Source organism: Carassius carassius, chromosome 28 (assembly GCF_963082965.1).
Source record: "Carassius carassius chromosome 28, fCarCar2.1, whole genome shotgun sequence".
NCBI classification, from domain to species: Eukaryota; Metazoa; Chordata; class Actinopteri; order Cypriniformes; family Cyprinidae; genus Carassius; species Carassius carassius.
The window spans coordinates 7711892-7729716 of NC_081782.1; the positions used below are offsets into that span (position 1 = coordinate 7711892).

At 35.6% G+C, this 17825-nt stretch overlaps 1 protein-coding gene across 11 annotated transcripts in view; it reads left to right on the forward strand.

Annotated features, from left to right (window-relative positions):
• The window catches only part of LOC132107837 (neurobeachin-like), a 275916-nt gene that overhangs the window by 113781 nt on the left and 144310 nt on the right, over nucleotides 1–17825 (forward strand). For 8 of the 11 annotated variants that reach the window (XM_059514113.1, XM_059514115.1, XM_059514114.1 and 5 more), the window contains exons 18-29: nucleotides 2231–2339; nucleotides 4793–4874; nucleotides 5121–5244; nucleotides 6950–7142; nucleotides 7884–8840; nucleotides 10647–10864; nucleotides 11169–11322; nucleotides 12866–13046; nucleotides 13629–13753; nucleotides 14218–14325; nucleotides 15289–15457; nucleotides 16537–16978. In XM_059514113.1, the coding sequence (XP_059370096.1) occupies nucleotides 2231–2339; nucleotides 4793–4874; nucleotides 5121–5244; nucleotides 6950–7142; nucleotides 7884–8840; nucleotides 10647–10864; nucleotides 11169–11322; nucleotides 12866–13046; nucleotides 13629–13753; nucleotides 14218–14325; nucleotides 15289–15457; nucleotides 16537–16978 (2862 nt within the window). The remainder of the gene's footprint in view (nucleotides 1–2230; nucleotides 2340–4792; nucleotides 4875–5120; nucleotides 5245–6949; nucleotides 7143–7883; nucleotides 8841–10646; nucleotides 10865–11168; nucleotides 11323–12865; nucleotides 13047–13628; nucleotides 13754–14217; nucleotides 14326–15288; nucleotides 15458–16536; nucleotides 16979–17825) is intronic. The other 3 variants (XM_059514126.1, XM_059514124.1, XM_059514121.1) reach the window with 1 other exon arrangement.

Genomic DNA, 17825 nt, shown 5'->3' on the forward strand with positions numbered 1-17825 from the left:
TTATCTTTTTCTCAAGTGTATCCGACAAGGTGAAATTTGTGGTTGCATAAGGACAGAGTACCTTTCAGTAACGTGTTTATGAAATTTGAAAGTTCTTCTGATTATTTGAAGTCTTCTTCTATGGCTCCAGTGCTTTTGGTACTTACAGTATAGTGAAATACTCAACCTAGAAGCCTTAAAATTTAACTAGTGTGTGATTGTGTATGTTGCTGTTTGTGAGTGTGTATTTATATTGCAGTTTTATATCTACTGTACGTGTATGTAATTAAGTATTTAATTATTATAAATAAATATTAATAAATAATTACACTAGTGGTCAAAAGTTTGAAGTCTCATATGTTCACTAAGGCTGCGGTTTTGATTAAAAATATAATAAAATCAGCAATATTATAAAATACTATTACAATTTAAAATTACAGTTTGAATATATTTTAAAATGTAATTTATTTCTGTGAAGGCAAAGCTGTATTTTCTGCAGCCATTACTCCAGTCTTCATTATCACATGATCCTTCAGAAATCATTCTAATATTCTGATTTGCTGTCCTGTTCCCCATGTACATACTATGTACTTATTATAGTAATTACAATAACTATGTAATAACTAGGTACTAACCCTGAACCTACCCCTAAACCTAACCCTACCCCATGTAGTTACCTTGTATTATCAGAACTTTCTTAGATAAATACACTGTAAGTACACTATAAGTACATGTAAGTACACGTACTGTAAAATAAAGTGCAACCGAAACATCTCTTATTGTTATCAGTGTTGAATATATTTTTTTCCTGCTTCTTTATTCTTAATTATTCCAAAGTTTTGACCATGTATTATTAATCATTTTTATTTTTTATTATAATTATTATTAGTAATATAAAGTTATTTATTTTCGGGATCTCAATACAGCATTACAGAATATTCAGGTTAATATAAAATAATATACAAAACTAAAATGTATAATATATAAATAAAAAATGTGAGTAGACTATGTATGTATGTATGTGTGGGTCACCAAGGCTGCATTTATTTAATCAAAGATACAGTAAAGAGTTATATTTTAAATAAGTGATTAATATTTTTATATATTGTCAAATGTAATGTATCCCCATGATGGCAAAGCTAAAGAAAATGCTTCTGAGAAAAAGAAGACTTTGACCACTAGTGTATTTTAAATTATGATTTCTAATAATTGATTTTTTTTTACTGTATTTATTTATTTATTTATTTGGAATTGAAAAATAAAAAGTATAATATAATATAAAAATAAAAAATGTACATATAATAATCATGATGTGTAATGCATGTTTTGAATGATATGTTTTCTTTCATTTTAATCTTTTTATTATCTGAAACTGGATGGATGCAAACCAAAAGATAGGATTATTCATAAAAAATGTATAAGTCGAGGATCAGTCCAAAAACAGCATCACATTATGTAAAGAATGAGACTCTAAAAAAGCTTTAAACTGACTGAATGAACCAAATAGCTGATTAACACTCATAACCACATAACCACATGCTCACATATAAATAAAGCATTCCTGCCCACTGATGCAAGTACATGTACAATGTTATTTAAAAATCCATTGCACTCTATATATTGTCAGATCTACCCTGTATATATATCTGAACATACAGCATATATATGTGTGTGTGTGCATTAGTGTGAGTGTAAGTGCGTGTGTGAGGCCGTTTCCCTTAAATGAACACTTAGTAAAATATAAAGGCCATCTGAGCTGTTTTTAGAGCTTTACAAGCCCACTGACATTTGCAGACTTGTACAGCCGTTAGCCTAGAGTGCACATAAAATCCACATTTGCTTTTTGTCATCATTAGCGTATCCATCGCTGAGTGGTTACCATCCTGACTGCTCACAGGCACTTTAAAACATACTATTTTCTGCCTGTCATTTTACTGTACAGTCCCCATTTGTCTGTACCTGCTGTTAGGACTGGGTTTAGGAGGCTTAGCATCCTGACAGTACCTCAGCATGATGTGCTGCTGGATATTTTGTGATTGTGAACGTCACAAATCTCCCAGTACGAGACCACAGAGGTGGCTCCTTCGTTATTCTGTGGGAAAAAAACTGAAGGTACCTGAAACCCTGCAAAAGGTGCCAAGCTCAGTCGCCATCAAGGCCTGTTCCTGATAGCTTGACATTAGCTGTGAGGTGTAAGAAAGTTTGCATTTTAACTACAGTATGTTTTCTGTGTGTTTGTGGTGTGTAACAGGAGGAAGGTGGAAATCATGCACACAAACAGTCTCTTCACTCTTCTCGGGGAACGACTCATGCTGCACTCCAACACACTGTCGATAACTACGTACAACACACTGTATGAGGTAATAATGTGGTTATTTCTATTCTGGATCTCAATACAACATTGTAGTCATTCCGAAATATTCAGCTTAATATAAAAATATACAAATCTAAAATATATAATATATAAAATAAATATATTATATATAAAATAATATATATATATATATATATATATATATATATATATATATATATATATATATATATATTATTTTATATATAATATATTTATATTATATTAGTATATTTGTGTGTTGATAAATATGTAAAATAAATGTACATACAAAGATATTAGATTTTGTGTCCTTAATGTTATTTAATGTTATTATATTATATACACTAATGGTAATTAAATGGGTTCAATTTTTTGATGTTTTTGAAAGAAGTCTCTTATGCTCACCAAGGCTACATTTATTCAATACAGTAAAGAGTAATATTGTCAAATATTATTACAATTTAAAATAACTGGTTCTGTTTTAATATATTGTAAGATCTAATGTATTCCTGTGATGGCAAAGCTGAATTTTCAGCAGGCATTACTCCAGTCTTCAGTGTCACATGAAACATTTGTGCTGCCTAATATTTTTGTGGGAACCGTGATGAATTTTTTAATGATTCTTTGATAAATAGAGAGTTAGAAATTAAAAACAGAAATGTTTTGCAACATTGTAAATATCTTAACTTGGTTGTATCTATAATTTTTGTAGCATGGTAAAAAAAAATAGCACTGCAGAATGCAAAAATCCTAATACTGTACATGAGTCATGTTTTCCCTTACAAAAGTTAAACATGCTTTTAATAACCTTGTTTTTTTTTTCAAATGGATTTGTATTTATTTTTAAATAAATACATTTGTAAAATAATTTTACATTTTTGGTTATCACAGTTAAAAAATAGTAACCATTTCTCTGGATTTTTAGTTAAATATTAAAATGTAAATTTTCGTAAGGGTTGTGTTGTTGTCTGTTGTAGCTCCCCCTAAACCTATAAAAAAAATCGGAATTTATTTTCAGCTAAATTACTACTGTAACATTACAACAGATAATAATGATGTCCTTTATATAGTATTTTGAGTGATGACTGATGAGCAACGTGCTGCTGCTTGATTAAATAAATAAAAAAACAAAGACAAAAAAGCATCTTTACAGATGAAACTGACCTGAAACCCTGAACAGTAGTTCTCCAGCTGTGCGCTTCCACAGTCCACTCTATTCTCTCTCTCTCTCTCTCTCGCAATGATTACTCGGAGTCTGATCCAAACCGTTTGGCGGAGGCGCGGGGAGCGCGCGAGTCATGACTAGCACTTTATGATTTATTAGAGATTTAACTTTAGTACATTCGGCAGGCAATTATACAATAATGATATTAAATAGCGGGCCAAATCAGCTGCCAGGCCACCGGGAATTGTCCCGGTTCTCCCGGTGTCCAGTCCGCGCCTGATTTCCACAGACACGCAGAATGTGCAAGTCATATATCGCATTTTTTGGGGCTTTATATTCACAGACACTAGTCCATGTCATGTTTTGATTCAAGTGTACTGACCTACTTTTGATTTAGTCATCCAAAATGTGGGATATTCCGTCCGCGTTAGGCATTCCGTTTTTATGACTGGATTCTACGAACCAGACTGTATTTCCACATCCCGGAAATTATTAGGGCGGTATGTCTCAGAATAGTCAGTGCAATTTGGGAAAGAAATCAGTTAAATCTGTATGTGGATGTGTGTAAATATTCAAATGTAATCCCCTTTGTAATTGTAAAAAATTTCATAAGTAACTGTAATTTAATTACATTTACATTTAATTTAATTTTTTCTAAGTAACTGTAACTAATTACAGTTACAGTAATTTTGTAAGTAAATTACGTAACGCCGTTACATGTAACTAGTTACTCCCCAACACTGCTAACTGCTAAGAGACAGTTTAGTTAGTTTTTACATGTCTAACTTTTTACTGTTTACTCAGTTCCGATACATTTGCATTACACAAAATATTTGAGTAGAGTTTGCAGATTTTAAGCCATTTTAATAACTGATGCTTAATCAGTTATTAAAATGAAAATCACGTCGGGGTCAAGCCATCTCTTCTGGGGCAGCTGTGGCCTAATGGTTAGAGACTTGGACTTGTAATCCAAAGATCACAGGTTTGAGTCTTGGTGCCGGCAGGAGTTGAAGGTGGGAGGGAGTCAATGAACAGCGCTCTTTTCCACCCTCAATACCCATGGCCGAAGTGCCCTTGAGCAAGGCACTGAACCCCCAGTTGCTCCCTGGGCGCTGGATCTATAGCTGCCCACTGCTCCAGGTGTGTGTTCACAGTGTGTTCACTTCTCACTGCTGTGTGTGTGCACTTGGATTGGTTAAATGCAGAGCACCAGTTCCAAGTATGAGTTACCATACTTGGCAAATGTCACAACTTTCACTTTTCACTTTTTCATGATTCCTTCATGAGTCTCATCTGATCCGTTTCCTGTCTAGATTTTGACAGAGCAGGTTTGCACGCAGGTCGTCCACAAGCCACATGCTGAGCCTGACTCTACTGTGAAGATCCAGAACCCAAGTAATTCTTTCTGTCAGCTCATTTATTCATTTTGTGGCCAGGTGCTAATACACTTACTGTCATCTGTGGAAGTTAAAAGTTTACTAGCAAATGATTAAACGTTTTCTTCTGCTCATAGACTTCAGCCAGTGATGCCCATTTCATTTGTGTCAGTTAGTGAGACCGCATGCTCATTGGTCCGCATCTGTGCCAATCAGACAGAATTCTTGAGTGATTAATGCTTGTTCTTCCATTCGTTGTTCTCAGTGATTCTTAAAGTGGTGGCCACATTGTTGAAGAACTCCACACCCAGCGCAGACCTGATGGAGGTGCGGCGTCTCTTCCTGTCTGACATGATCAAACTCTTCAGTAACAGCCGTGAGAACAGACGGTGAGGGTTTCTTCTTTTCTCACCCTTTCCCCCATTACAGCAATTAAACGCCTTGTGAACGGACCAGAAAAGAGAATGGAAAAAAAGAGTGACGTTCTCCCTTGTTGTTGTGTTTAATGGGCACCCCTGTGACGCTTAATAATCCAGTGTTTCTCTCGCAGCAGATGTTTCAGTGACACATTCGAGTCCACACCAATTTCGCTGCTGTCCTATGGCTGTTGGTTTTCCTTTTCTTCTCTCCAAGCCATATGCAACGTGCTCCTCTGTGCCGTCACAAGACTGGCAGTTAATCAGCCGCCCAGTGTGTGCTGAAATCTCACTTGGCTGTTATTATTATGTTCCATCATCTCCGTCATTAAGTTCTACAGTGAGCCACTCAGAACTGAAAGGAAGAAGCTTTTTAAACTAGATGAAGTCATTATGTTTCCAAAGTGCTTTTCTGAAAGATCTGTAAACAGTAGATGGTGACTAGACCAGACATTTATCTTCTCTATTAATGGAATAGTTCATCTGAAATAAAAATTGTGTCATTATTTACTCATCCTTGTGTCGTTCCAAGGCTTTTTTCTTCTGTGAAATGCTAAAGAAATTATTATGAAGACTGCGCTGCACACTGTTCTCCATGCAATTACAGTGAATAAGGAACGAGGGTTTCAAGCTTCAAAAAGGATGCAGAAGCACAATAAAAGTGTTTCACACAACACTTCTGAAGCCATACAATAGAGTTGTGAGGAAATTCTCCAAGTTGTTTTCCACTTTTCCAATCTTCCCTTTCATTTAGTTAATTATGTGAAAGATCATTGAGTCATTGAGTCAAGAATTATAATTAGTCAAATTCTTGAACAAATCTAAAGCATTTTAAGCTTAAATAGACTGTAGAAACCATTGGTGCCAACAGTTACTATGATCTTCTTATGATGCTTTTAGGAAATGCAGCCCAGATAAGTTTTGTGAACTAGTTCAGTCATAACTCAATGAGAACTAGTGCAGATGTCAAACTTTACTGTAGATAACAAATTCAGTTTTGATTTATTCCTCACACAGATCGATTGTGTGACTTTGAAAGACTTTGAATTTAATGCAGAATTAGTTTGGCCCACTTTTATTGGAGTCCTTTTTGTAAAGTCCCTTGAAAGCCTTGAAGTCCCCATTCATTTTCATTGTACAAAAGTGACAAATTCAATTCTTCAAAAATGTTCCTTTTGTGTTCCACTGAATAAGGAAAGTTGGGTGAGTAAAATATGACGATTTTCATTTCAGGGTGAACCAATCCTGTAACGATGGTTTACAAGCCTTAGCTTTACTGCTTGCTAGCCGGTAGGGATGGGTTCGAAATTAAATCATCCTTACCGCAATCTTATAACCCGGAGTATTTCAGCAAAAGAAACAAGCTTAATTCATTCTGCCTCAGTCAAAGGTCCATTTATTATGCCACAATGCACCGAGAAAAAAAATGACAGTGAATAACACAAAGTGCTTCAGGTGTTATTCAAATAGCTGCCAGTCATTCTTAGCATTAACTCGCAGATCTGAAGTTTAATGGAGGTTGGGGCTGAAATTGCTTTGTGTTACTTGTCGGTTTGTGAATTAGGTTGTAACATTGAATGTCGTTTGAGGATGTTGAAAAAGATGTTTGCGGAGGAGAGGGAGGATTTAACACGAGTGACTGCAGTGAGCTTAATCCATCTCATTTTCTGCGTGACAGGTGTCTGCTGCAGTGTTCCGTTTGGCAGGATTGGATGTTCTCTCTCGGCTACATTAACCCTAAGAACTCAGAGGAGCAGAAGATCACAGAGATGGTTTACAACATCTTCCGGATTCTTCTCTACCATGCCATCAAGCATGAGTGGGGCGGCTGGCGTGTGTGGGTGGACACACTTTCCATAGCCCACTCCAAAGTAAATAAACAGTTTTCGTCAGCTGAACAACAGTATAGTGGTAGAACTTGGGAGCTTTTCCATTGGCCAGTACTGATATGGATGTCTAGAAAGCAGGGATGGGCGATATAATCCAGATGAACAGTACAGTGGGTTCCAAAAGTGTGAGAATTTCATTTAGAATACAATACAAATGTTAATGTAAGGAACTAGAAATTAAATGAACGGAAAATGATATTTCAATTAATATATATATATATATATATGTATGTATGTATGTATTTATGTGTGTGTGTATGTGTGTGTGTATGTGTGTATGTACGTGTGTGTGTACGTGTGTGTGTATGTGTGTGTGTACGTGTGTGTGTGTGTGTGTGTGTGTGTGTGTGTGTGTGTGTGTGTGTGTGTGTGTGTGTGTGTATATGTATATATATATTATATTTTTTCCGTTCCTGTAGCTCAAGTGGTAGAGCATTGCATTGACAAGAGCAAGGTTGGGGGTTCGATTCCCCCGGGAACACATGATAGGTAAAAATTGATAGCCTGAATGCACTGTAAGTCGCTTTTTGATAAAAGCATCTGCTAAATGCATACATTTTTTATTTATTTTTTACATTTATATATCTTTACATTTAAAAAAGCAACATTAGTCAAATAGATAGATAGATAGATAGATAGATAGATAGATAGATAGATAGATAGATCTTTTCAGGAAGTTTGTATTTCAGAAGTCTAAATTTGTCACAACTCTTTGTTTGGCAGGTGACATATGAAGCTCATAAGGAATATTTAGCTAAAATGTATGAGGAATACCAGCGACAGGAAGAGGAGAACATAAAGAAAGGGAAGAAGGGGCTTGTCAGCACCATTTCAGGGCTTTCTGCCCAGGCTTCGGCCATTAAAGGCACTCTGGAGCTAGACCCGGATTCCCAAACTCAGACTCCTGAGAGTGAAGCGGATGAACCAGAGACAACTGAATCGGGGCGGAACCTCTTGTCTGAAAATAAATGTTTGGATGAGGAGAACCCCGCACCAGGTGTCCATGTGGAAGTTCATGACCTGCTTGTAGATATCAAAGCTGAGAAGGTTGAGGCCACAGAGGTCAAGATGGACGACATGGACCTCCTGCCTGTCACTGAGAATGGAGGCTTGGTGGAAGTGGACTCTCTTCTGGATAACGTCTACTCAGCTGCAGTGAAGAAGCTAAACAGCAGTGTAAACAGCGTTCTGGTACCCAAAGCCACCATAGAAGACAAAAACTCAGGTCCTCTCATCACACTGGCTGACGAGAAAGATGCCATTCCCAGCAACAACACCTTTCTCTTTGGCACGATGGCGGTCAGCTCGGGAGAAAACCTCCTTCCTGAAATGGGACCATCTGAACCTCTTCCGCTCTCAGGAGTGGAACCTCAAGTCCATACCAGCTCTAGTGCAGACCTTGGGCTTTTGGCTCTCATGGCGAAGAGCTCGAAAGAGCTTGACGCTGATCCAACATCTTTGGAAGATGACAGCTTTAAGATGAGTGGTTTTAGTGTCTCTGAAGGGAAAAGCCTGTCTAAATGCCCAGGGCAGATAGAGACGGTGACAGTAAATCTGGAGCCAGGGGTTTCTGGGGTAAAGAGCACTACAGATGTTACCAGCACCACATCAGACACAGAGAAATCAGATGATGGCAGAGATAAAGAGGTGAAGAAGATTCAGACTACTGCTACAACACAGGTAACTACACTGTAGATGTTGGTAATTTGTACTAGTTTAGGGTCAGTACATTTATTTATTTATTTATTAATTTTTTGTGCAGTCAAAATTAACACGTTAACTCTTGCAATTAATTATTTCAGTTTAACGGTGTTAAAAATATTTAACATAGTTAACAAAGGGCCGGAGATAGGATAGACCACCCTACTAACAACAGCTGCTTCTTGAAAAGAATTGCTTTTATTTATAAGTGGAACATCTTTACAACCACATCAAACAGGACACTTTTCAGATGCACTCTCAGATGCACAGATGTGGTGCTCGTAGTCCCTGCTCTTCATTTGCATGCAAAAATATGGCGGCGTGCTCTGTTGCCTATATCATTTCATATTAAAACTCAAATGAAACTACGAGCATGTGTGTCAGAGTCACATCACGTTCAGCAGAGGCAGCTCTTAAAGTAATAGCAGCCAAATAACCTAATGATCCTGCTGTGATGTCTGTTAATCAAAGAACAAAAGTAAAAAGAGAAAATCAGTAACTTTTGTAGTTTTTTGTAGGATTCAACTATATTTATTTTAAAATGTAGTGCTTGATAACTTTATTCAATTCCTGTATATTTCCTACTTTCTCAGGTAAATATGACATTTATTATAATAGGTTTATTTAAAGATTGTTTTAAGTTCGCTTCAAATAGAAGTTATTTTAAATAAAGTTTTTAAAAAAACTTTAATGTTAGGCAGGATTTATCATGATTAATCTTGATTGATTAAAAAAAATCGATTAGTTATTTTTTTTAATCAACAACAGCACTATATCTATTTATTTAGTAAAGAAATTAATACATCTACTCAGCAAGGATGCATGAAATTGAACACAGTAAAGGCATTGTTAATGTTCCAAAAGATTTCGATAATAATACATGATGTAATAATAAATTCAGTAAAAATGAATTCTGTTCTTTTAAACTTGCTATTTATCAAAGCATCCTGAAAACGTGTATCAGTATTCTACAATATTGTTAAACTGCACAATTGTTCTCAACATTGATGATAACATGAATGTTTCTTGAGCAACAAATCAGCATCTAAGAATGATTTTTGAAGGATCATGTGACACTGAAGACTGGAGTAATGGCTGCTGAAAATTCAGCTTTCCTCCACAGGAATAAATTACATTTTAAAGTATATTAAAATAGAAAACATTTATTTTAAATTGAAATAATATTTCACCATATTACGTGTATTTAATTTTATTTTTTTTACATCCTTTAATGTAATAAATTTACCTTACCTTTGTGCAGCTGTGCTGAAAACAGTTCAGCCTTTCAGTTAAAATATCTTAATTATATGGTTGACTCGTTGAAATGTATGCCATGGCTGTTTTAAGATGTCACTTTTTTATTTGACATCATTATATTTCTATTGGTATTTTCTGTTGTTTGAATGACGGAATTTGTTTAAAAAAACATGCAAATTTAAGAGGGTTCATTCTTTTACATTTTTATGCCTGCCAGACTTGCTTTTGGGGTTTTGTGTGATATATCGAAGACCCTAGAGGAAGATGCATTCTGCAGCTTGGCAAAACCAGCTTGAAACAAACAAACAAAAAAACTTGCCTCAAGAAATGTCATACCTTGTGCTTACAGCTGGCTTTTTTTTTTTTTTTGCAAGGACGAACACAATATCACCATGCCACTGCACATTTTACACAACCGCTCCTTTACTACACCTCTTGAAAACTACCAATGCCATATACATTTTCTAAGGGTATATTCTGTTTAAAGTGCATCAGCTCTGGGTATTAAAAACACTTCTTTGCTTTCAGAGTTTGCACGGTCGTTCTGGTAGTCATCTGGATAGAGATCTGCGAGTAGACCTGGGTTTTAGAGGCATGCCGATGACAGAAGAGCAGCGTCGACAGTTCAGTCCTGGTCCCCGCACCACCATGTTCCGTATCCCAGAGTTCAAGTGGTCCCCAATGCACCAGCGTTTACTTACGGATCTGCTCTTTGCCCTAGAAGCAGACGTACACATTTGGAGAAGGTCAGTGCCTACAATTTACCCTGACTGCAGAGTAGATGTCATACTTAATTTGACTCAAACAAAAACAAGGTCCTAGCGCAGTCTAATTTTCAAATACTGTTTTCTGGTGTTTTTTGTAGTAGAAATTTGTTTTCTATGTGGAATGAACTGTAATTCTGTCAGTAGGCAAATTTTTATATTTTATTTTTTGTCAGATGTCAGAAACATTACGCTGTCTACTCTTATGTAGTAATAATCAACATAAATATACTTTGTTAAATTTTCATCTCTGTTTTTGTCTTTCTCTTACTCTTGCCCCTCACAGTCATTCCACAAAATCCATCATGGACTTTGTCAACAGCAATGAGAACATAATCTTTGTACACAACACTATTCACCTGATCTCGCAGATGGCGGATAACATCATCATCGCGTGCGGAGGAATCCTCCCCCTGCTGTCGGCCGCCACCTCTCCCTCGGTGAGTGCGCCAGATGTTTGACAACACTCCCATCCAGTGGTCATCATTGATCACTGCAAGCCAAGCTCTTCAAATAGAAGCTAAAATGAAAATAACAGAATGCCTTAGGGATGATGCTGACACCTTATGTTATCTAATTTTATGTACATTATTTACTGCTGAGTGTATTTTAATTACATTTTCTTTTTTACTTCATTTATCTTCTTGCTTATGCAAAGAATACCAAGGTTAGTACCAAGACATTATTATATTTGGAACGTTCTGTGGCTGATTTCCATTTTCTCTCACTCATTGATGTCATACTTTCTCATAGCCCTTATGAGTTATAGATAAAATATACCTTTTTTCTTTCTTCCTTTTTTTTAATACAGGAAATGAATAGACCGACTATTAAAAGCTTAGTTCATGGTAGCTACTTTCCATTAAGGGTTCAGTCAAAGGATGAGTCTTCTTTTTTTGAATTGTTCATTTTTGTTTTAATGCACTTACATCAATGATAAAAAAAAATCTAGTTCTCACAAAGTTGGACTGATTGGATTTCATATACAATTTTCTTTTTCTTTTTTTCTTTTTTGTATTTTACACATTTTGTTCAAAAGTTTGGAGTCAGTAAGAATTTTTTTTATTAATACTTTTATATTATATTATTATAATATAATGCTAGTTAAAACTATATATATATATATATATATATATATATATATATGTATTTACTTATCAAAGCAGTGCTAGTTAAAACAATATATATATATATATATATATATATATATATATATTGTTTTAACTAGCATTGCTTTGATCAGTAAATACATTCATATTTATAATGTTACAAAAGGATTTCTATTTTAAACAAATGCTGTTCTTTGGGATTTTGTTTTTTATATTTTCTATTTTATTCTATTTCTATCCTAAAACAAAGGTATTATTGTCTACACAGAAATAAAATACAAATATTTTCCAGCATTATTAATAAGAAGAAATGTTTCTTGAGCGCTGTGACAGAAGACTGGAGTATGGCTGTTGAAAATGTTACTTCGCCTTCATATTTTATATTATATTAAAACAGAAAACAGTTATATTAAATGGTAATAATATGTCACAATAACACAGTATTTAATGTATTTTTGATGAAGTAATTGCAGCTTAGGGGAACATAAAAGACATCTTTCAAAAACACAGAAATCTTACCGAACCTACAGTTTTGAGTGTTAGTGTAGCTTGGACGAGGAGGTTTGAATTCATTTTTGCCAGATTAAAATTCTCAAATTTTACATTTCAGTGCACCACATCTCAAAATAAAAATCGTCTGCTACGGGCAATCCTGCATCCTAGAAAACACCTGCCAAAATGTTGCATGACCCATCTCATCCTGTTTCGCAGGATGTGCTGTATTGTCACATTTGACCCAATACACCTCATTCTCAGCCTGAATCTTCCACTTTTGTTCTGAAGATAACGACTGATCAGTGTTATAACAAAATGTGTTAACAGACTTGCTGTGACATAATTTTGTGTTCTTGATTATTGTGCGTGTCTGTGTCAGACTGAAATGGAGGGCATCGAGGCGACGCAGGGCATGTCGTCAGAGATGGCCTTGATCTTTCTGTCCCGGCTGATGTCCATGGTGGATGTGCTGGTCTTTGCGAGTTCACTCAACTTCAGCGAGATTGAAGCTGAGAAAAACATGTCCTCAGGTGGACTGATGCGACAGTGCCTCAGACTAGGTGTGTGTATACAGTATGTGTGTGCACGCGTGTCAAGACACATTTTACATTTTAAAAACACATTTCCTTTATGCTGAATGTCTTTAGACTCATCTAACCAACTATCTGACTTTCTTTTTCTGTCATTTTAAATATTTTAATCTTGTATTCTATACTCTTGTATAATAAAAAGGAAGTCTTTAATTTTTTTCACTTGATTTTCTTTTAGAATGTATTGTATATCATATTATTACAATATGCAAAAAAAACCCTGATTATATTATATTATATTATATTATATTATATTATATTATATTATATTATATTATATTATATTATATTATATTATATTATATTATATTATATTATATTATATTATATTATATTATATTATATTATATTATGCATTTAAGCAATAAGATACAAGCAGGGTTGTCACTATAATTTAAAAAGGCCATATATTGGGACACTATATTGATAAATCAGCACCCAGAATTAAATGATTCAGTTTTGTACAGTTTATTTACAATTATTTTATGTAAATGTATGATTTTCCTCTATTTTATTTAGTGTTTCTTCTTTCTTTCTTTCTCTCTGTCTCAGTATGCTGTGTGGCTGTGAGGAACTGTTTAGAGTGTCGTCAGCGTCAGAGGGACAGAAGTCTGAAGTCCACCTTGTTTTCCAGTAGGTCTCAGGAGGGCCTGCAGAGTGTTTCCACGGCCAGCAAGGTATCCACTTTTCTACACACTGTTACACTGCATTCAAGCACTAAACACAATTTCTGCAATTCACTATGCACTTCACTATGCACAAGGCTTTCTTGTTGCAGGCGTTTTGTGCAAAAGTGAAGTGATATCTATAATTTATGTAATATAATTAATACTTGAAATTTATGTAATTTACGACCCAATTAAATAGTTTTACTTTTACTTTACATTTTTTATACATGTATTGTGACATTTAATATGTAGTCTACTCTGTGTTCAAGCCGTCTTTGTTAAAGAGGGAAAGTGCAGTATGTGGTGTCTTGCCACATTCGTTTTTTTCCACACAATATAGCATTGTCACGTTACGTGTGATTTGATGCTGTGGGTATGGTGTGAATGTGTAAACGAGATCTGCAGTGTGACAACTGTTAAATTAAATTAAGGTGTTAAGTGTCTGTTTAAAATGTCTGCTTTTCTTGCCTTAGACCACCATAGAAAATTTTCCAAGTAATGTTTCTCCAATTAAGGACCCGGACCGACTTCTGCAAGATGTGGACATCAACCGTCTGCGAGCTGCTGTCTTTCGCGATGTTGTGAGTTAATGTCACACACTCGTCAAATGCCCTAGTGTGCATGCGTATCTACCCATGTTCAAAAGCATCTTGTATAATTTAAAGAAAGGCTGAATATATACATACATATACAGTATATATATATGTATATATAGAACTTATATTATGTAGTATTCATATAAGTAAAATATTTGGTAACACTTTAGAATAGGTAACACATATTAGTTGCTTATTAGCATGCATATTACTAGATTATTAGCCATGTATTAGTGCTAATTAAGAACATATTAATGCTTTTTTCTACTTGACCTTATTCTACATCCATAATCTTACCCAATACCTAAACCTAACAACTACCTTACTAACTATTAATAAGCAGCAAATGAAGAATTTATTGAGAAAAATGTTGTAGTTAAAAGTTAACAAGTGTTACCTATTCCAAAGTGTTACCAAATATTTATATATTATTAGTGCTGGGCAATGATTAATTGTGATTAATCGCATCCAAAATAAATGTTTTTGTTAATATAATATATGTGTGTGTGCTGTGTACATATATTATGAATATTTAAAGACACACATACAGTATATTTTTGGAAATATTTACATGTATATATTTTATGTTCATATAATTTATATTATAAATAAGTATATTTAATAAATCAACATAACATATTTTTATTAAATGTATACATGCATGTGTGTGTATTTATATATGCATAATAAATATACACAGTACACACACACACACACATATTATGTACACAAAATGTTTATTTTATATACAAAATGTATTTTTTTTTTAATTAAATATTGAATATTCATTCATTCATTCATTTTTTTTTTTTTTTGCTTTTTTTGAAATGTCCCTCTGTAATTCTTTGTTGAAACAGTGCACTAACAAAACAAAATCAGTTCAGAGTAGCATTGAAAAGTTTTAGTCTAATGTTGACTCCTCTTTGTATTTTGTGTTGTGCTCCACAGGATGACAGTAAGCAGGCCCAGTTCCTGGCTCTCGCTGTTGTCTATTTTATCTCAGTACTGATGGTGTCGAAGTACCGGGACATCCTGGAACCCCAGCGGGAGACGGTCAGGTCTATCAGCCAGTCAGGAAGAGGCATTCGGCATGAGATAAATTCCCCCACCAGCACAGGTGTTGTAGTGGCTAATGTTATATTTGTTGGTGCAGCTTAATGCCACTTACTGAAATATATGTACAATAAGCTAAACCGTTTAATTTGCATTACAAATGTCTTCTAATGCCATTAACCAGGTAGGGTTTCTGTCTCATACTAGATACACATTATATCAGAAAAAATATAGGTCTCCACAGGGTCCGTCTCAAGCTGGTGTCAAACACATTTCTTTTCACCACCTCCCACATCTATTATTCATAAGCTCCACTCATTATCCCGCATGAAATTAAACATGCATCCCTCACAGAATTCTTAAAGGAAATCACTGCTGGCTTTGTCTGTAAAACGGTCACAAAATTGGACGAATGTCCAGTAGTTTGAAGGATGCATCAAAGAACTAATTGAAATGTAAGATGTGTTTATTTCCGACTGGTTTTTGTTTGGAAAGTGAAAAGAATAGAGAGTGAGAAAGAGAAGAAAGAGTATAAAGAATGAAGAACGAGCATGCAGAGGCAGGGGCAGCGCTGCTATTTCCAGCCCCATCTGTCAGTGGCCATTAGGAAAGCAATCCACCAGAGGAGAATGGGATCATAGAGGCACTATGCTGCGTCGCCCTCATAAATTTCAGGGAAGAAAGGCTATGGATGGGAATTTTTCCAAACAGCATGTAGCAGGCCATTGTCTGCACCCAAATCAGCATTCAGATGTACTTTATAGCTGAATCGGGCCCCGCTGACCTTGCTAAAGGCTGTTGATGAAAATTACTGAGAAATGTCCAACATCTGGAGAACAAGTGGATAAAGACAAGCAATAGATACAGAGTGACAGAGTGGTCTTGTGTGCAAGGGCTTGAGTTTATTATATTGGATGAAAGTGGATGCATGTTAAGTGTTTTTGAAGCACTGAAATGCTGTCAATATGCTCAGACTGTATGCTATTCTTCTGAACTTAGTATTTATCAAAGAAACTTGCAAAAACTCTACTTGGCTGTTTTTAACAGTAATAGTAATAAATGTTTTTTGAACAGCAAAACAGATGGATTTCTGAAGGATCATGTGGCTGGAGTAATGTGTACACTGTGATATCTGTTCCTCAGAGCACCCATCGGCCCTCTCTGACAGTCGCAGGGATGCTGTTAGTGTGCTGGAGGATTCCCGTCAGGGGTCTTCCCTCCCTCACTCCGACTCAGGACTGGGTGACGACCAGGTGTCCAGTGTGATGAATGGGGCCGACCTGGACCATGCCATGGGTGGTCCAAACGGCATGAGTGGGCTGTTCTGCACACTGTCATCAGAGGCCAGGTCACAGGAGAGCTTGACTGAGCCTTCGACTGTGGATCACCTCAAACCCGCCTTGTCCATCTCCAGCATCAGCCAGGCCAACAAAGGCATCAATGTCAAGGAAATCCTGAAGAGCCTGGTGGCAGCCCCTGTGGAGACCACAGAGAGCGGGCCAGACACCCTGCCGTACCCTGACCATCAGACCATGAAGAGGGAAGCCCAAGCCATGTTACCCATGCAGTTCCATTCCTTTGACAGGTACTGTCTTCTCATTGTCACATTGCAGACTAGTGTGGGTTTAGTACAAGTTCAGTTGATGGAATTTGTGCATAACGTTGAAAATTACTTCTTACTTGTTTGTCTTTTTCTTTAAATAATGCAAAGATCTTCTGTGGGTGACAGTGAAGTGCTTGTAAGTGAACTTTAACAAGCTCACTGATTCAATAGTATATCCACAAGACATAAAAATGAGCTGATTTCAACATGAAAAAAGCTGTTAGGCTGTTTTTTATATCCAATTTTACAACAAACATGCTAAAAATGAATGTAAAAATTATTTAAACAGCTTAGATAATACAGAGGTATAAACAGAAGAATTCGTGCTTTTAATAAAATTATAAGCTTCACATTTCTGTTTTTAAATCCTCAAAAAAATGGTCTCCATTTACAGCCATTGAAAGTACCTCACCATCTTAAATTATTATTATTATTATTATTATTATTATTATAATAAATAAATTTTGCTGTAAGCGAAGTGTAATGATATGATCCTCCACTAGGTGTCAGCATGGGTGCCAGTGTGAAATCAAGTGGCTTTGTCTTGATTGAATGTTTCTTGTCCCCAATAGCACTACAGTAGCCCATTTACAGCAGATGTATACGTGCAAAGTCCTTAAAAGTACAGTGAACTTTTCTGTGTGCTTGAGATCCCTTCCGTGCCTCTGAACACTACACAATACATTACAGTCAGACCATGATGAATTCTTGGATTAGTCTTTTCCCTGAGGAATGGCCATAATGATTTTCTTGGTCATAAGCAAGCTATAACTCACTTTAAATTCCCCATACTTTCTATCAGGAAGAATTGCTGTGTTTGAAAATGTCT